The 18,413-nt window shown below is 38.3% G+C and overlaps 1 protein-coding gene across 4 annotated transcripts in view; it reads right to left on the reverse strand.

Annotated features, from left to right (window-relative positions):
- smtnb (smoothelin b) overlaps nt 1-18,413 on the reverse strand; it is a 168,034-nt gene that overhangs the window by 43,040 nt on the left and 106,581 nt on the right. For all 4 annotated transcript variants that reach the window (XM_055655293.1, XM_055655292.1, XM_055655295.1 and 1 more), the window contains one exon: nt 15,824-15,882. In XM_055655293.1, the coding sequence (XP_055511268.1) occupies nt 15,824-15,882 (59 nt within the window). The remainder of the gene's footprint in view (nt 1-15,823; nt 15,883-18,413) is intronic.

Raw genomic sequence — 18,413 nt, forward strand, 5'->3', positions numbered from 1 at the left:
TCCCCTGCCCTAATATCACTAAAAACATTCCTGGAAAAAAATACCAGATGAGGCAAGAGAAGTTGGGGATGCAAGAGATGAGGAATGCAAAATATGGAAGAATTCAAATAATCTGATGTCAGCCAGAAATTCATTGAGATCAATGACTTTGGAATCTCAAGATGGATCCATTGTACGCTAGACCATAATAGACAATAGACAATAGGTGCAGGAGTAGGCCATTCAGCCCTTCGAACCAGCACCGCCATTCAATGTGAAATTGGCTGATCATCCCCAATCAGTACCCCGTTCCTGCCTTCTCCCCATATCCCCTGACTCCGCTATCTTTAAGTACCCTATCTAGCTTTCTCTTGAAAGCATCCAGAGAACCTGCCTCCACCGCCCTCTGAGGCAGAGAATTCCACAGGATCACAACTCTCTGTGAGAAAAAGTGTTTCCTCGTCTCCGTTCTAAATGGTTTACCCCTTATTCTTAAACTGTGGCCCCTGGTTCTGCACTCCCCCAATAATGAGAAAACGTCAGTGGATAAACTCTCCTTGTATGCAATGCACAATTTGTTTCAATTCCAATAACTCATATTGCAGCAATTATTAGACTGATCAAAACATTCCCAATAAGAACTTAACAGATAGCGAAAGAAGAGTTTTCCAATTACATTACATTAACATTTGCATATTCAATTATTATAAAACATAACCTGTGACTTTAAACAGAACAACGTTTTACAGTCATTCAGTTAACACCATAGATACTCTGTTTGAACATAATATAAACATAAGAAATAAAGCCATGAGTAAGTACACCATTTGTCACCTCATGCCTGCACTGCCATTCTATAAGATTATTGCCATCATTACTACAGCAACACTTTCCTGCAATATCTCCATAATCCCACTTTTCCTTAAATATCTAAAATTCTCCCAATCCCTGCCTGACTGAGCTACCATAGCTCTCACCATAGGAACTCCAACGATTCACTACACTGTGGGTGAATACGTCTCATCTTATCCCGGATTCTTCATCCTCTATTTTGAGACTGTGACCCTCGATTATAGAAACTTAGCAACAGGGTAAACATCAAATCCACATCTATCCACTCAGGCTGTAAGAACTTTGTACATTTCAAAGAGATCATCTTTCATTCTTCTGAACTCAATGAGTACAGACCTGATCTACCTAACCTTTCCTCATACAGCAAACCCGCTGATACAAGAATCAATCTGGTGAAACGTTGTTGCACTCCTGCAACACAAGCATATCCTTCCTTAGGTCTGACACCAGTGATGTGTACTTAATATCCCAGATGCAGTCCCATCCCCAGTTGCTGTACTGCATAGAAACGTCCCGAGACCAATGTACAAGAACATCTAAGTTCCTCTGAACGCTATCATCTTTCAAATTTACGTCTTTATTCATTATGATACGCAAAGAGACCATTCGTCCCACTGGGTCCATGCCCGCTCCCAGTAATGCGATCAGTCTAATCGCCCCTTTTCTTATTTCTCCAAGCTCTGCAATTTATTCCCTTTCATATGGACATCAACTACCTTTTGATTCTTTTTTCGCTTACCTATCCTTAGAGTAATTACAGTCGTGGATTAATCTATCTGCAGATCTTGCGGACGTGGAAGGGAAACCAGAAAATCCACTGGAAACCCACATAGTCACAGGGAGAACGTGCAAACTCCACACAGACAGCACCAAGGTCAGAATCAAATCCGAGTTTTTACAGTTATGAGGCTGCAACACTAACTACTGCACCATTTAAAAAAATACTCTGCCTTTCCATTTTTCAACAAATACACTGCTCAAACATAGGATAAAGAAAAGAACCCAGAATTTCTGAAAGTTCTATCCATCGCCTAACTTATCAGAAACATTACCTTCATATAGTTGGCTGCTTCCAAGTGAACTCAGATTGCTGAAGCTCTCTCTTGTAATATAGACTGTGGATTATATTTTAACTTCAGCCTGTGCAATGTGAAACCCAAAGCCCCCAGTCAGCTACTTACTCAGTGACTCAATGATCCCACATCTTTCAACATTTCACTCTCTCCACCTGCCCTCCTTTACTCCTGTGGCAACCAATGCAGCAAAACATTTTATTATTTTAGGAAAAACAGGTGGGATTAAAGTTCAGAATGTGGTCAAGATCCTCTGCCAAAATCGCAGGAATATCAAAAATGGAATAATGGTCAACAATTTCTTTTTAAAAGAGTGGAATTTTGTATCCTGTCATAGATGGATATGAATCAGTTGGAGGAGGAACCATAAATGTAGTCTGGTACCCGTTGATTTGAGCAAACTCAATATTTCTAGCTGGCTAAAATCCAATAATCTTCCACGTTCAATTAAATATCTACAATTTTCAGCAAACTAATTTCCTTGTAAATCTTTTCCCTTCAGTTTTGTCCCATTACCCTTCCTCTGTTATCCCAGCAATATAGAGTGTATACTTAACTGCCTTTCTTGAATGTTCATTACTGAATTCAACATAAGGGACAGACGGGCGCCATTGAAGATTAATTTGATCCTGTTCACAATTGTGCACTTGAATCAAAGACTTACAATCAATAATCAGGAATCAAAATTTTCACAGATTTCTTTTTCTTTGACTTTGAAGAAATTCATACTTCAATTATTTTTTTAATTCTGGGCTAAATATAAAAAGGTCTTGAATTTAGCATTAACCAAAAGGTCTGCTCATTGTGGTTCAATGAATATTGTGGCATAGTTCTGATCCTTATGAAGGGTATAGATGACCACCAGCTAATCAGCTAAGAAAAGGGAGAGAGAAGAGGCTGTCGTTGCTGGAAGCTGTAGCAAAAAATAAACCCAAAAGACCAGGGATCTAGCTTGAGTTTTATTTTAGATTTTTAAAATGCGTTTATAATTATTTTACTCTTTTAATGACTCAATGCTTTGAGTGACGAAAACATGAAAAAATAAACATTAGTTATCATTTGCGCTATGCAATCATTGCAATCACGCAAAGAATGTACATTTAAACTAAATATTCAGCATGTGCAGCACATCTGTGAACATAGAAATAGAATTAATATTTCAAATCAAAAGGAAAAAAACTGCATAAAATTGCTGCAAGTTAAGCAACATCTGTGGAGTCAGAAACTGAGTTAACATTTCATCGGAAATTGGAAAAGTTAAACCAGATGTATGATTTAAGATGCAAGAAGGTGGAAGAGATAGAAAGAAAAAGCCTGAACCTTTGTGAATGGCCTGCATCCTTCGTGTTCTCCATACCGTTCTCTCTTCGCTATAATTTAAGCATGCGTGTTATCCAGCTTTTCATTGCTCTGCAGAAAGGCGATTGATCTGAAATGTTAATTCTAATCCCATCTCTGGACATGCTGCTTTATGTACAGAGTATATTCAACATTTTCGGGTTTTATTTTTAATATTTCAAGTCATTGTGAAACCAGAAATGTGCTCAAGATAGGGGTCAAGTAGGTTCATACTACTCATGACCCTTGCCCACCCAATTAATCACGCATAGGTTTATGCCTGACTGTACAGGTTCGCCTAAAATATCATCTGCCAAATGTCAATACCTTCTCAAATATCTGCCTGAAATATCGACCCCATTTTTCTCTACGCATAAGCCTGCTACGTGAATTGCTGAGTATTTTCAGCTTTTTTCTCATTTTTACTTTATTTGATTTGATGATTGATGTGCCAGACATTTGTTACATTGCCCAGTGAGCCTATTAATACTAAGATCTCTTTCAACCTCAAGCTAAGCTATTTGAGGAATGTAATGCCAAACAATTTATTTTCTAAGACTCACCACTTGTATGATTAAATTTCATCTGCCTTTGATTCATTCAGTTATTTATTTCACCCATCTCATCTTTTAGTTCCCTGGCTACCTTAGGAGTTTGGTTTCTGTAAAGGAGCAAGGACGTATGGTTGCACTTATACAGGGCCGACTGCAGTTATACTCTCCTTACTTAAGAAAGGATATATTGTACTTGCCACAGGAGAGTCCTGTGACGATTCACCACACTGATTCCTGGGACTACAGGACTGTCATATGAGATTCTGTAGGCCTGTATTCATTAGTATTAAGATGAATGGGAGTAGATTTCATGGAAATGTACAAAACTCTGATTTGGCAGGACAGATTGGATGAAGGAAGTATGACTTCCTTGGTGGTGGTGTCTAGCACAGAGATCGCAGTCTCAGGATACAAAGTTAGATACTTTGTATCATATAGTCATAGTGCATGTAAGCAGGCTCCTCGGCCCATGTCAACCAACTTGCCACATCTAAGCTAGTCTCATTTGCTTGTATTTGGTCCATCATATCCTTCTAAATCTCTCCTGTCCATGTACTTGTCCAAGTGTCTTTTAAATGTTTTCATTGTACCTACCTCAATTACCTCCTCTGGCAGTTCATTCCCTATATACATGACCCTCTGGGTGAAAACGTTTCCCCTTTGGTTCCTATTAAAGCTTTCCCCTCTCACCTTAAAAAACATGTCCTCTGGTTCTTGATTCCCTTACCCCATAATTAGGGCTGAGGTGATAAGAAATGTATTTACTTAGAGTGTCAAGCTTGTGGAATTCTCAATCACTGAGTGTACGTGGAGATAAGCCTAAGAAGGCAGTGGATAGATTTAGACATAAAAGCATCTAACAATATGGGGAGAGAGCAGGAATGTAGTGAGATCAGGTATCAGCTTCAGTTGTTATTGGCAGAGTTGGAGATTTCCCTAAAGGAACAGTGAGCAGCAAATGGTGAGATGAGGCAGCGATCAAAACAGCAACCTGGTATAATTCTGAGGCTTGGAGGCTGACAGCGAACATGAAATTGACCCCCACAAGACAAACCACGTACATCTACCAAGCTGTTTTTGAGGTCACAAAGGTTCACAGATATTGGAGAGGTCAAATAATTTAGTTTTAATATTGGTTCTTTAAATAGCATGGTTTCAAGGGAAACGGATTTAGAAAGGTCGTGCTCCAATTTTTCCAAGTTTATGTCTATGGTGAGTTAGGGTACAAGAGCATTCATTGCAACATGCCCAGTCTACAACCTGGTTTTACAGCCATTGTATTTATGTGACTGATCCAGTTTAAGATTCTGGACAATACTGACCCCCAGAATGTTGATCACAGAGAACATTGTAATCATAAAGTCATTCAAAGGGAAGTAATAGATTCTGTTTGATTTAGTTCACATGTATGTAGCTGTTGATTTTGTTATAAGTGTGAATTAGAAATAGCAAGAGGCCAACATTTATCCTGAGAACAGATTAGATATTCCAGTGCACTCGGATAAGTGTACTTGCCTGGCATTACAAATGTGTGTAATGCAGTGCTGTTAGTTTTGGCATGGCATACCCTGCTGATCTATTTAAAGTTTTCACTGCTGCTAGCATTTAGCAACCAGCCCTTAAAGGGACTTATCACACATGAAGCTGGACTAAACTTCAGGGATATTGCAATGAAGAAATGTTGGCAGGGGTGGGGGTGATGAGACAGAAGGTGGGAGTACTCTCCCTAGGGCCAGAGAGATTTGGACGGGTTATTGAAAAAATAATGACCAGAGGGCAGTGGGTATATGGAAAGGGCTGCCAGAAAAGGTAGTTGAAGCAGGTACTAAAACAACATTTAAAATACATTTGGACAGGTACAGGAAAGGTTTTGAGGGATATGGGTCAAACGTGGGCAGGCAGGACTATTATAGATGTAGCATCTTGGTTGTCATGGGCAAGTTGGGACTGATGTTGGGCCATAGGAGACATGGTATTTATGTAAGGCAGATCACAGAGAGTTAAAACCAAGCACCTTTGGCAGAAGAATAACAATAAAAGTCTGGGTATCGCCTTGGGGAGCCTTAATATTGGTTATCTGCCTGTGCATATTGACGGAAGGAAAAGTAGATGAAGGCTTTGCTCCCTGAGTATGGAGTTAGAGACCTCACTTACGTAGCAGTGACCAGTAAAAAGTGATTTATGACCGATCACAAATCTCAGGAAAGACAAATAATTTAATTTTAGAATCTGCTCTTTAAATAATGTGACTTCATGGGAAGTGGATTTAGAAAGGTCTGGTTGTTCTGTAGCTAAATCAGATCTGCTAGTTTTCAGACCAATGATGAAAATCATGTTGCAGATAAGTTTTGTTCATTGCACATTTGTGGATGAGCTTGAGGTGTTTTATATCAGAAACAAACTCAGGTGTCGGGTTAAACATATTTTTAATCACTGCACTATTTTAGAGTGAAGATCCTTTTCGCTCATTCCTTAGGTCCAGGTTTCCCAAACTAATTCCCAATTACCACACAAGCTTGGATTTTAGGTGTTAATTAATTTTTAAGCGGCAAGCCTACAACAATCACTGGTGCACCATACGGTGATGGATTAGCCTGACTCAGTTGGTGCCAATGATTTTGCTAGGTCTACATTTTGTGCAGCTCTAAGCTGGGATATACAGTATCTACATTATTTTTAAGCTGCAGCTGTCAAAGAAGCATCATGTCCAGAGCTTATACAAAATATGCTGGTATCTGAACATTAATAAGACTTGAAAACTTACTGTTCCATGTTTCACTGAGAAATGAAATATGTAATAAAGCGCACTTTACTATGTAGCCAGGGAAATAAGAGTTTTGTATATACCCATGAAATAACTAAATTTAATCTGCGGGTATCAATACTGAATATGGACAAAATATAAGCACTTAAGAAACAAGAGATTACAATTTAAATGGACTTGTCTAGTAAGGGCATTATTTCAAAATTTGTTTTTAACTAGAATAAGTGTACAAAGATTAGTGCGTAAAGGGCCTGTCCCACTTACGCGTCCTTTACAGGGCGACTGCTGGCACCCGGGATAGGTCGCCGAAATTTTCAACATGTTGAAAATTCAGCGGCGACCAGAAAGACACTACGACTCTTTGGAGACATCTCACGACCATACAGGCGACCCCAGGCGACATGTCGCGGATGACCTCTCACGACCATACAGGGGAATTAAAAAGCAAACTGTTATTTAAATTGTCTATATATTGGCTTTTATAGCAAGGGGTATGAAGTATAAAAGTAGGTACATTTTTAAGCAACTTTACAGGACACTGGTGAGACAACACCTAAAACACTTACCCCCTACCCCATGGAAACTAGTAGGTTCCTTCCCCAAGCTTGCCTCTACGCATCTGCTGCACTCTCCCATGTAATGACCTGCGTTATCTCACCCACATTAAGAAATATAAACTCCACCCACTTCACTGCCTTACACTCCATTCAGCACTGGGAAGGGTATAACATAACTTAATTTTAGGTCTCTAGGTTAACGTAGCATTGTTGAGGTTATTACCTTTCAAAAAAAATCTTAATTTCTATTTTCTTTCCCCTCTCTTTTAACGCAATCAGTTTCCCTTTATTAATCTCTTTTTGCATTTGGTTTCACTCAATTTCCTTTTCTCTCCTTAGATTTCCATTGTTCAATTTCCTAATCTTTTTGTTAAGGAGATGGTAAACCACAGGAAATACAGGCTATGACCTGAGATGTCTCATTGTTCTAGTCGCAATGCTATTAGGTTGTCTTCCAGAAAGTTGCTGGATGAAAAGATTCAAAAGGGAAAAGCAAAAAAATTGTAATAGGGCACACAACAAGATCCAAAGCTCCAACAAACTCTGCATTATTATGTTTGAAAATTTGTATTAATTGACACATTTAAAAAAGGTTATACCTCTCCTGTATAAATAATAGCCAGGCTAGTTATTTTAAAGAGCAGCAATTGATTCAGAGGCGATAAGCCACAAGAACATTTCAGTTCAAGCCATGTGATCTGGCCACAAGATCTACCATCTGTTACGTCTGTTACATAAAGGACAAATGCTGGAGTTCATTTTCAAGGACAAAACTTAAGCTCTTAACGCTTTGATGGCTAGGATACTCAAAGCAGACTGAAGCTTCTCTTCGATAAATTGCATAAACATACATTTGTATCTGTATTTGACAAATGACTGTGTTTTCTATCAGCAGAAGTTTGTTTAAAATTTCTAAACATTGATTTTCCATAACCACTTATAATACCTGAATTGCTCAATTGCTGCTCCATCATAAGCTGTTATTGCTGAAAATGAACAATGTCATTTGAACCACTGCCATGTCAGGATTACATTTTCTCCACTTTAGTGAAAAAGATCAAATACGACTTTCTTTGGAGATTGCCAACAAAACACACTGGTTGTTATCAACTACTAATTATTCAAAATCTCTATTTACTATTTAGAATCATGCTAAGTAATTTAAGTAGAAAAACAATCCACCAAAATCAAATATAATTTCATCATATTATTAGTTCTATAATGCTCAAGTTGATAAAATAATCACTCAAAATGGAAATAGACAAAGGAGGACATATAACTTTAGCTTGCTTTTCAAAATAATTTTTACAGGTAAAATGTTCATTCTGACCAGAGGATGCATATTTTGTATGTTGAACCAATTAGTTTACTTCAGATAATTTTTTTGTCTACCTCTTAAATCTTCATATTATTCATAGAAAGGCAATGTGTTGCAAGTCCTTAATACATACTGAATATTTGCATACTTATCATCTAATTAGTCTTTGGATTTATTTATTTATTCTTCTCTGCATGACGTTAATTTGATCTCATGTGGCAATGGCTGTACACTGCCGCAGATATCATTAAATTTAGGTTTGCATTGAATGAAGATGAAGCAGAACAAGAATTGTATATGATCACATTGTTATCCAGCAGTAGAACCTATCCATCAGTCATACCATTCTGGAAAATGGATATGCACATTATGGACACCGCTGTGGGACATCCAAATATTCAGGTTTCTAAATGAAGAACGGGCATGTATCTCAACCCCATGCCAGTGAAACTATTTTTAGTAGAGTATTTACAGTGCCTTTATGAGGTTGACTAGTGGTATGGGGACAGCAATAACATTTCTGGATGATTCACCTTGTGAATAAATAGGGGTATGGAGTAAGCAATCACTCCATGCCAGAATAATACAAACCATGTACAAAATGAATAACTAACAGAAGCATTTTGAAAATGCAATTGTACCTAGTTTTCTATAATTAATTTTTTTGATACATTGGAATAAGTTAGAATCCTGAATTAAAGCTCTTAACTGCATCAGATTTTAATGTTTTAGTAAAGCACTAACATTGTTTGAATACAGTTTACAAATAAAGTCATTGATGCTGACTATCAATTTTAAATATAAATTACAATTGACTGCAATTTCTTAATTCATTTGGAATAGAATTCTCACCTTACAATATAATTACACAGGACCACCTCATTTCTACTCAAATTAATTACAAGAAGCCAAACCCTCTTAAAAAGAAAATATCCGACCTCTTCTTCTCCAACTGAAAAATATAACCCAATTCAATTTTCCAATGAACTGAAGAAACATGAAACCAGCGTGGAAATCTGACAGTCCAGAATGAAGCACAAATAGTTTAATGAATTAACAAGATTATGCCCAGAATACAACAGGCTGAGAACCACTCAGCCATCAACTAAGTGAACTAAAGGTCTAGCATAAAAACTCTCTTGCCATGTTGAATATTGTGCGGCTCAAATCTTTACTGGATTCCTCAATCAGCATCAATAAAACAAACACGGGTAGTTTTTCTAGAATGTATGTTTCCATGATATAAATTGGACATAACATGAGTATTGAATTAGGGAACGTCATTTAAATTATGTGGGCCAAATTGGTTATCACACAATTTCAATTAGAAGTTACAGTACTACATAAAGGTTACTTTAGAAAATGACAAGCTAAAATATGCTATGCTAGATTTAAACAGTGTAAGGTCAGTAATAGGAGTGGAATTAGGTCAGTCGGTCTATCACGTCTACTCTGCCATTCAATCGTGGCTGATCTATCTCTCCCTCCAAACCCCATTCTCCTGCCTTCTCCCCATAAACTCTGACACCCGTACAAATCAAGAATCCCTCTCTCTCTGCCTTAAAGAAATCCATGGACAGCCTCCACAGCCTTCTATGGCAAATAATTCCACAGATTCACCACCCTCTGACTAAAGAAATTTCTCCTCATCTCCTTCCAAAAGGAACGTCCTTTAATTCTGAGGCTATGACTTCTAGTCATAGATTCTGCCACTAATGGAAACATCCTCCCCACATCCACTCTATCCAAGCCGTTCACTATTCGGAATTTTTCAATGAGCTGGCCCCTCATTCTTCTACACTCCAGCCGGCATAGGGGATTAAAAAATCTGTTTCAATGCAACCTCCCCTTGGTAATCAGACACTATATCTCTTAAGAACACAGCTGTAACTTTAATCGTGAATGGCCATTGAAATTTGCAAACAATTGCTTTTGTTGATACTTATGTAACGTTACTCCATTAAACAATGTAACATACAAGCTTCAGTATTTTTAGCAGTAATAAAATTAAATTTAATGATGTTTTAAAAAATCCATTCTTTTTTGGAAATCCGGTGGGAAAATAACTTTCTTTTTGTGAACCCGAGACTCTCTGAAGAAGGGTTTCAACCCGAAACGCTGCCTATTTCCTTCGCTCCATAGATGCTGCTGCACCTGCTGAGTTTCTCCAGCATTTCTGTGTACTCTCTAACCGCAATTGTCATTATAACACGATTTTCTATAATACCAGGTTTCCTAGTAACATAACTATCACCTTAAAACAGAACTACTCATAACCTGGTAAATCTTTTAAATGTCAAGGTTTTATTATGTACTAATCAGCTGCTACCTTTCTATGAATTGGCTATAAAAAAGCTCTGAAACTTTCTGAGGCCATGAAAACACTGCAGGGATGCAGGATTTTTTTCTTTTTTAAATTAGTTATCAAAAAAATTCAATATAAAAACTATAACTGGCAGACATTAACAGGCAAGGATAACTAAAGTTCAGTGGGTTTAAATGCACTGGAGGCATGGCCCAATTCAAGAATTTCTTTATGTTCACTACTAGATTTCCCATGTAATTATTATTTTAGAAACCTTTCAAATATAATCTTTAGAAGAAACAAATAAAGGATCAAAAGATATCAGCTAGTCATATTCCATTGTGAAAAAATCATAACCCCGAACTTCAAAGAAAATCTCTTATCCCTCTATTTGAGGTTATCTCAGAGAATTGCGTCATGGACTTCACATAATTTATGATGCCAAAGAAAGGAAAAAAGATGCCTATCTATGTGCGCAAGTGTGAAACCATACGGAGCACACTCACAGATTTAACATATACCAGCATGGAGGCAAAGAAGCTGAAAGGAAAAATACAGCCACAAAGCTTGTCTTAACTGGCTTGCAGCTTCAATCTGCCAACAAGTATCAAAAATTTTTTTCAAAAAGCAATCTTGCAAGTTCAACTGTATTGCAATTATCCACAAAATTTGATTTATTACATGCATTAATTTCTAGTTGTAGTGTCTTGGGGCGACTTGCAGTACTGGAGCTGTTTGTCCTGTTTAATAGCCGAATGGCTGTAGGGAAGAAGGTGTTCCTGAACCTGAACGTTACAGTTTTCAAGCTCCTGTACCCTCTTCCCGATGGCAGGGTTGAAATGAGTGTGTGGCCAGGGTGGTGTGGGTCTCTGATTATGCTGGCTGCCTTTTGGAGGCAGCAAATCCAGTAAATTCCGGTAATGTGCTAAACACCAAACTATTATTTCTCACATATTTTTGAACAATTTCACAATTTCTTTTCAGAAGAGTAGCATTAGTTTTATCCATAACACCAAGAGCCGAACTCCAATTTCCAGGTATTAGATTGTGAAATTATCCAAGTGACCTTCATTTAGCCTGCAGCTACACAACGTGATTTTTTTTTTTTAAAGTAAGGATCCTCAGACTGATACTGTATAGCATTTCCAAAGCTTGAGATAATAATTAAGATCCTTTGTGTGTTCTATGATTCAGTTCCAAATAAAATATCCCAAGGGTATTAAGCACTCCAGATATGGACACTAAGTGCTGGAGTAACTCTCACGTCGGTGGGGGCACTGCGAGACGGCTGCCCTGCCAGCAGCGTGTTAGTCATTTCTACTTTTTTTTGTTTTTTTTAGTATGTCCAAATGTGTGTTTTAATGTCTCTTGGTGTATCTTGTGTGGGGGTGGTGTGGGGTAAGGGGGGAACTGCTTTAATTTGCTTCCTCCACGGAGAGGCGACTTTTTCCATGTTGCCTCGCTCGCGGCCTAACGCCAAGGATTGGTGCGGCCTTTTCCAAAGTCGGGCCCGGAGCTTCAGCAGCAGGCGCAATGAACTTTTTTCGATCGCTGTTCAGTCTGAAGTCGCGGTCTGCGGAGCTTCTAGCCGTGGGTGCGGCGTCCGCAGCCTGGGATCCCTTGTTAGGGTCCCCCGGAGAAGAAGAGCTCCGACCGCCGGCCTGCGGCCTACGTCATCCTGAAGCCGCGGTCTCCGGTAGGGAAGCACCGATTCGGGACTTACCTTCCATACAAGAGGGCCTGTCATCTGACCGCCCGCAGCCGTGACTGCGGAGTTTATGGCCCCGACCACGGGGGAAAATGGAGGAGGACTGACTATACTTTGTGCCTTCTGCCACAGTGAAGAATGCTGTGGTTGATGTTTGTGTTAAAATTTTATTGTGTATTGTGTGTTCTTTTTAATTGTACCACTGCTGGCAAGTTTATTTCACTGCAATTTATTGTGTATATGATGAATACATCTGATTGATTGATTGCAGGTCAGGCAACATCTCTGGAGAACATAGATAGGTGATGTTAACCAGCATTTGCAGTTCTTTGTTTCTACAAGCATTCCAGATATGTTGGCCAATAATCTGCCCGAAGCAAAGAAAGCAGATACGGCCATAAATTTCCCAGCTCTTGATGATCGCAAATTAGCTGCAGTATTTGTCTATATCTTTCTTGCATTTCAAAGCGGAGTGCAGTGAAATGCTTCCTTCTATTGCAAAGTAAGGAACAGCAAATTTTGAAGTAATTTTTGATACAACTAAATTCACCAAATGTCCAGAAAACACAACAGATTCACAGGATAGGAAATAATCATTTTACCTAATCAGACTTGAAATTGGTCATATTATCCAATTTGTATTTTTGCAGAAATACCATCCAGTCTTCACCTAGGCTGAGATGTCCACAATGCATTGGAAAATTTACTATAACTTAATCTTTCTGCTGAATGAATCTAAGCTATTAAAAACCACCCATATATGGACAAACACAACTCATTATTTTCACTGTTAAAATTGTCATATGGCCAGTCCACTTGGCTAGACATCTTGTGTTTATATGATAATCATGTTTACGGTAGATTTCTGTTTAGCTAAGGCACGTGGAAGTACTCGGGGAACGCAGCCTGAACAACCCTCAAAATCAGTTGAAGCCAACTTAAACTGTGGCGCCATGAAGTAGGTTCTATGAAAATCGCTTTATTTTAGGAAAGGAGGTTGCCTGCAATATATACAAAAAATTCCTTTGTGATTGAGATTCAGAAAAAACGAATGAGGCGCCACCATGATAAAAGGCTTGCCATTGCCCGAGATGAACTACATCATGTGAGTGAAGGGAGAGTGCAAGAAAACATAACGGGAAGCCTGGGCTGAGTTGCCTACTTGGGTCAATATATCTCACTTCCATACTCCTCAGCATGCAAACAATGCAGAATTGTTTAGTGTCTTGTAACGCTGAATTACAATGAACATCATGCAACTTCAGCTAAACATGTTTTATCCAGTCCACCCACTTCACTACCTCCAAGCCAATGGAAGAGAGCATTTAAAACAAAACATGCAATGTTCCGTTAAATTGGGATGCTCTAGAGTGCTTGGTTTCCATTCTATTTGGCTTTGTGCCACACAACATCAAAGAATTGTTGACTGGTCCTCAGGCAGATCTTATTTTCTGACATACACAAAAATGCTGGAGAAACTCAGCAGGTGCAGCAGCATCTATGGAGCAAAGGAAATAGGCAACGTTTCGGGCCGAAACCCTTCTTCAGACTGATGTTTCTGAACATCGACAGATTTAAATTGAGTGCTTTGTTTTCATGGCTTTCAGACATTTTAGAAAAACACAGCACAAGGACACCTCTGGTGTAGCACATGAATTCCATTGTTTGCCCACTCACAAATGGCATTTAAATTGCATTGAGTATGAAAAAAATATATTTATTTCTTTAGATAATTATTTTTACCCTCTACAAGGAAAGAAACAGTCACATAAGAGTATAATAGGCTGGGTGTGGAGTGTCCAAATTTATCTGCTAGCTTCTGATTGACATTGAGCCGTGGGGCAAGACTATCGGCTGTTAAATGACAGCGGTAAATTGCAAGTCAGTTTTTCTTTTTCCACAGATGATGCCTTATCTGCTGAACTTTTCCAGCGTTTTCTTTTAGTTCAGATTTCGAGCAACAGAAATATTCTGTGTATTCTATGTGGCAGGCTCGAAGGGCCGAATGACCTACTCCTGCACCTATTTTCTATGTTTCGATGTTTCTATCATAGCTCTAGATTTTCTTCCTCTTCCTCTCCTCTATTCTCATTCATCTCTAACTATACATCTTCCAGAAAGGTTAACTCCAGTTAACAAGCCCTCATCACCTCTGCCAGCCATTACCATCACCACTGCATCATCTGGTCTCCACTTTATCAGAGTTCCCTTTGTTCTGAACATCCTGTTTGCTTTTATATAAATTAAATATTTTGTTTTCTAATTTTTTCTTACTCTGATGAAAGGTCATCAGAATTAGGAAAAGTTAAAGCTAAAAATGTTAAGTCTGTTTCCCTCTCGACAGATGTTGCCTATGCTGCAATGCTAAGTAGTTCCATCAATTTGTTTTAATTTCAGATCTCCAGCACCTACAGTTTTTGCTTTTTGATTAATGAGTAGGCTATGCCCTTTCAGGCATGATGCGTTTGGATGAGAAAGTAAATCGAGATATACTTTAGCAGTTTATATGATCAGAAGAGTTTCTATGTCACGGTTTCAATGAAAGCAGGGGAATTACCCGATTCCGAGATCACTATTTAGCTTCAATCAATATCAACTAAAGTAGATATTTGCATTTGTGGGAACTTGCTGAGAGCAGTTAGGCTGCCACATTTTCTAGATTACCACAGTGACAACATTCAAAAGTACTTCATTGTGTTGTCTCGAGTCTGTGAAAGATACAATAAAAATGAAAAGATGTTCCTTTGCTTGCTGGCACGTTACTTTGAAAATATAGGACAATATGGCAAGATAGGAGAAGAGATAAACCTTACTGTCAAATGTTCCCAAGTTGGGGTTGGAGGCTGTGGGAGAAACTGTTCCTCAGCTTGAGTAATATATTAATGCAGCTAACTACCAATGCAATGCCCTTGCTCATGGCAAGGGCAATGTATGCTGACAAAATTAACTAAAATCAGTGTTCGAGAAGACATGAGATGTGAAATCTACTCTATATTGCAATATCTTTTACCATCTTGATACCATCTTATTAAAACCCGGGCTGATAATTATAATTGGTTACTTGGTGCTCCAGTTGTACACTTCCATATTTTTTTTGTTCCAGGCCTTCCATGTAGATACAATGCACATAAAGGATGCTGGTTACAAATGAAACATCAAATGTTGACATTGCATGCATAGTGGTTTTCTGCATGGGTAGCCCTGAAATGATGTGGGCTCCACGTACTGAAGCAGGCATTAACATTAGGGTTGAGATACACTCCAATGTTCACTAAAGAAATCCAATTCTCCCTTGACCTAATGTTGCCAGGGATTGAGTCAACTCCATAATGAACTGTGCATTACATTTATCAGTGAAAATAATGCAAAACTTACCATGATGCCGCTCGGACCCATCATTCTGAATGGTGTCGCTCTCAAACCAAATGTCAGCTCTGAAGGAAAAGAAGCTAACTTTAACCAACTGTTATTAATTAAATTACAACACTAGTCAAATAATCTTCATTTACACAGATTGAAATGTTGTTAACATATCAAAATAAGGAACTGATGAACAAAAATAGCATTTTTTTCAAACATTCTTCAGAAAGATTTCAAAGCAACAGTCTATGTTCATTTAAAGGGAGAATAAATATATGACTTTGGAGAAACTGCAGGGGAGTGGGACTGCCTGTATAGATCTTTCAAAGTGGCAACATATGCATGGGCTGAATGTTCTTCTAAGGTGTATCATTCATAAAGTGTGGATGCATGCATTGCTTCTCATTTTACCCAACACTATGATGACCACATCTTCAATAAACCAGGCTCTGAATTCTGGAACTACGAACCTAAAGTTTGTTGCCTCGTCATTTCATCTTAATATCCTTACAACCAGTATCTCTGGTTGTTCTTTACATCTCTTGTTTGGCTTAGTCTCATTTTTCCTACTTATCCTTTTATACATTGCCTTGGAATGTTTTATCTATGTCACCTGCTGTTGTATCATTTCTCACCTTTTCTATACAAAATTCATAGTTATACAGCATGGTAAAGAGCCCTTTGGCCCAGCTCTTCTATGCCGTCCAAGCTGCATTTGCCTACATTTGGCCCATATCTCTCTCTAAACCTTTCCTATCCATGTACCTATCCAAATATTTAAACAATCAAATTGTATCTGCCTCGAACATCTCCTCTGGTACTTGTTTCACACACCCACACTCTCTGTGCAAAAAACCTGCCCCTCAGACCCCCTTTAAATCTTTCGCCCATCTTAAACTGATACCCTCTAGTTTTAGAATCCTCAACCCTCGGTAAAAAAAATGACCACCTGCCCCATCCAAGCCTCTCATAATTTTATGGTCAATCCTCAGTCTCCTGTTCTCCGGCCAATCCAATCTCTCCTTATAACTAAAGCCCTCCATTCCAGAGGCGCAATGTTAGATACAAAGACATTTCATTTTAAATTTTGAGCGGCATGCAAGCATGTTGTTACTGCTTTTATTTTAACCAGAAAGCATGCTAACATATGGATAGTCTCAGATATTCCTTGCCATTTGGGAATATAATTCACGCATACACCAGGTAACCTAGGTTAGTATTGGCTCTGTATATGTTGGCGGTTCCATCTTCAATTTATAATTATTTATATCTAAAAAGGAATACAGGAAAGTATCAACTAATAACCACAGCTGCTACACTTTGTTCGTGTTTAATTTTCAAGTTAGAATGTTTTGAGAATATGTTCTCATTGTAAACCATTACTGGGAATTGAAGTATCTAACCGATTGCTTGTAAAAGTCTTTATTTTTTTTAAGGGAATTAAACTGATACAAACTGGACAATTTATAAAATGTATAACAATGCAGATTGACAGATTCTTGATTAGTATGGGATTGAGAGGGAAGGATAGATCAACCATGATTGAATGGCGGAGTAGACTTGATGGGCCAAATGGCCTAATTCTGCTCCTATAACTTATGATCACCAACCATTCAAGCTAACAAAGGTATGAAAGGAAGCAATCCCAAGCCAATGACCATCAGTGCCTTTACAAAGATGAGTGCAAATAGTAAAAGAAGCCAGGTCTTATTTGATTCTATTATTTAGTGTCCAGATTCTCAGGGCAAGCCTCTTATTGCATTCAGTTCAACTTTCATATAACTTTCATGATAAATCCATGTATTTTAAATTACACTTTCACTCTTCATTGTTATCATAAGGTCATAAGTGATAGGAGCAGAATTAGGCATTTTGGCCCATCGTCCACTCTGCCATTCAATCAGGATATAGACAACAGAATAAAGTTATTTAGGGCTTGAGAAATAACTGTCAGATTGAGAAGGATCGTTATAGCTGGAGACGAAAACAAACATGGCTCAATGATCAATCATGCCATAAAAGTATATTAGACCATCCTTATTCTCTGCATTAAACTACATTCATCTCTTACTCATGACCACATGACTAGTGACAATCTCTCTCCTTACTTGTAGACAAGACACTACAAATGCTAGAATCTTGAGCAACAAATAGCTGGTGGAACTTAGCGGTCAGGCAGTATCTGTGGAGGGAAATGGACAGATGACGTTTGAGTTTGTACCCTTCTTTAAACTGAAGAAGGGTCCCAAACCAAAACATTGTCTGTTCATTTCCCTCTACAGGTGCTGCATGACCTGCCAAGTTCCGCCAGCTACTTGTTGGTTACTCAAGATTCTGGCATTTTTCGTACTTGCTACCTTTTGTAAAATGAAACGAAAATCAACCCCAAAACATGACTTAGTAACACTTTCAGTACCTTTAAAAACATTCATCCATTCATTTCCCTCCTGAAGAAAAAGAAAATCTGCGTCCTAATTTTATCAGGGGAATAATTTATTTGCAGATTCTGAATGTCTCAGTAAATTGAGAAAATGTGGCAAAAAATTAAAAAAATCAAAACATCGACGTACAACATGTAAAGCCGCAGCTGATCTAGTTAAGCTAA

The sequence above is a fragment of the Leucoraja erinacea genome, chromosome 25, assembly GCF_028641065.1.
Source record: "Leucoraja erinacea ecotype New England chromosome 25, Leri_hhj_1, whole genome shotgun sequence".
Classification (NCBI taxonomy): Eukaryota; Metazoa; Chordata; class Chondrichthyes; order Rajiformes; family Rajidae; genus Leucoraja; species Leucoraja erinaceus.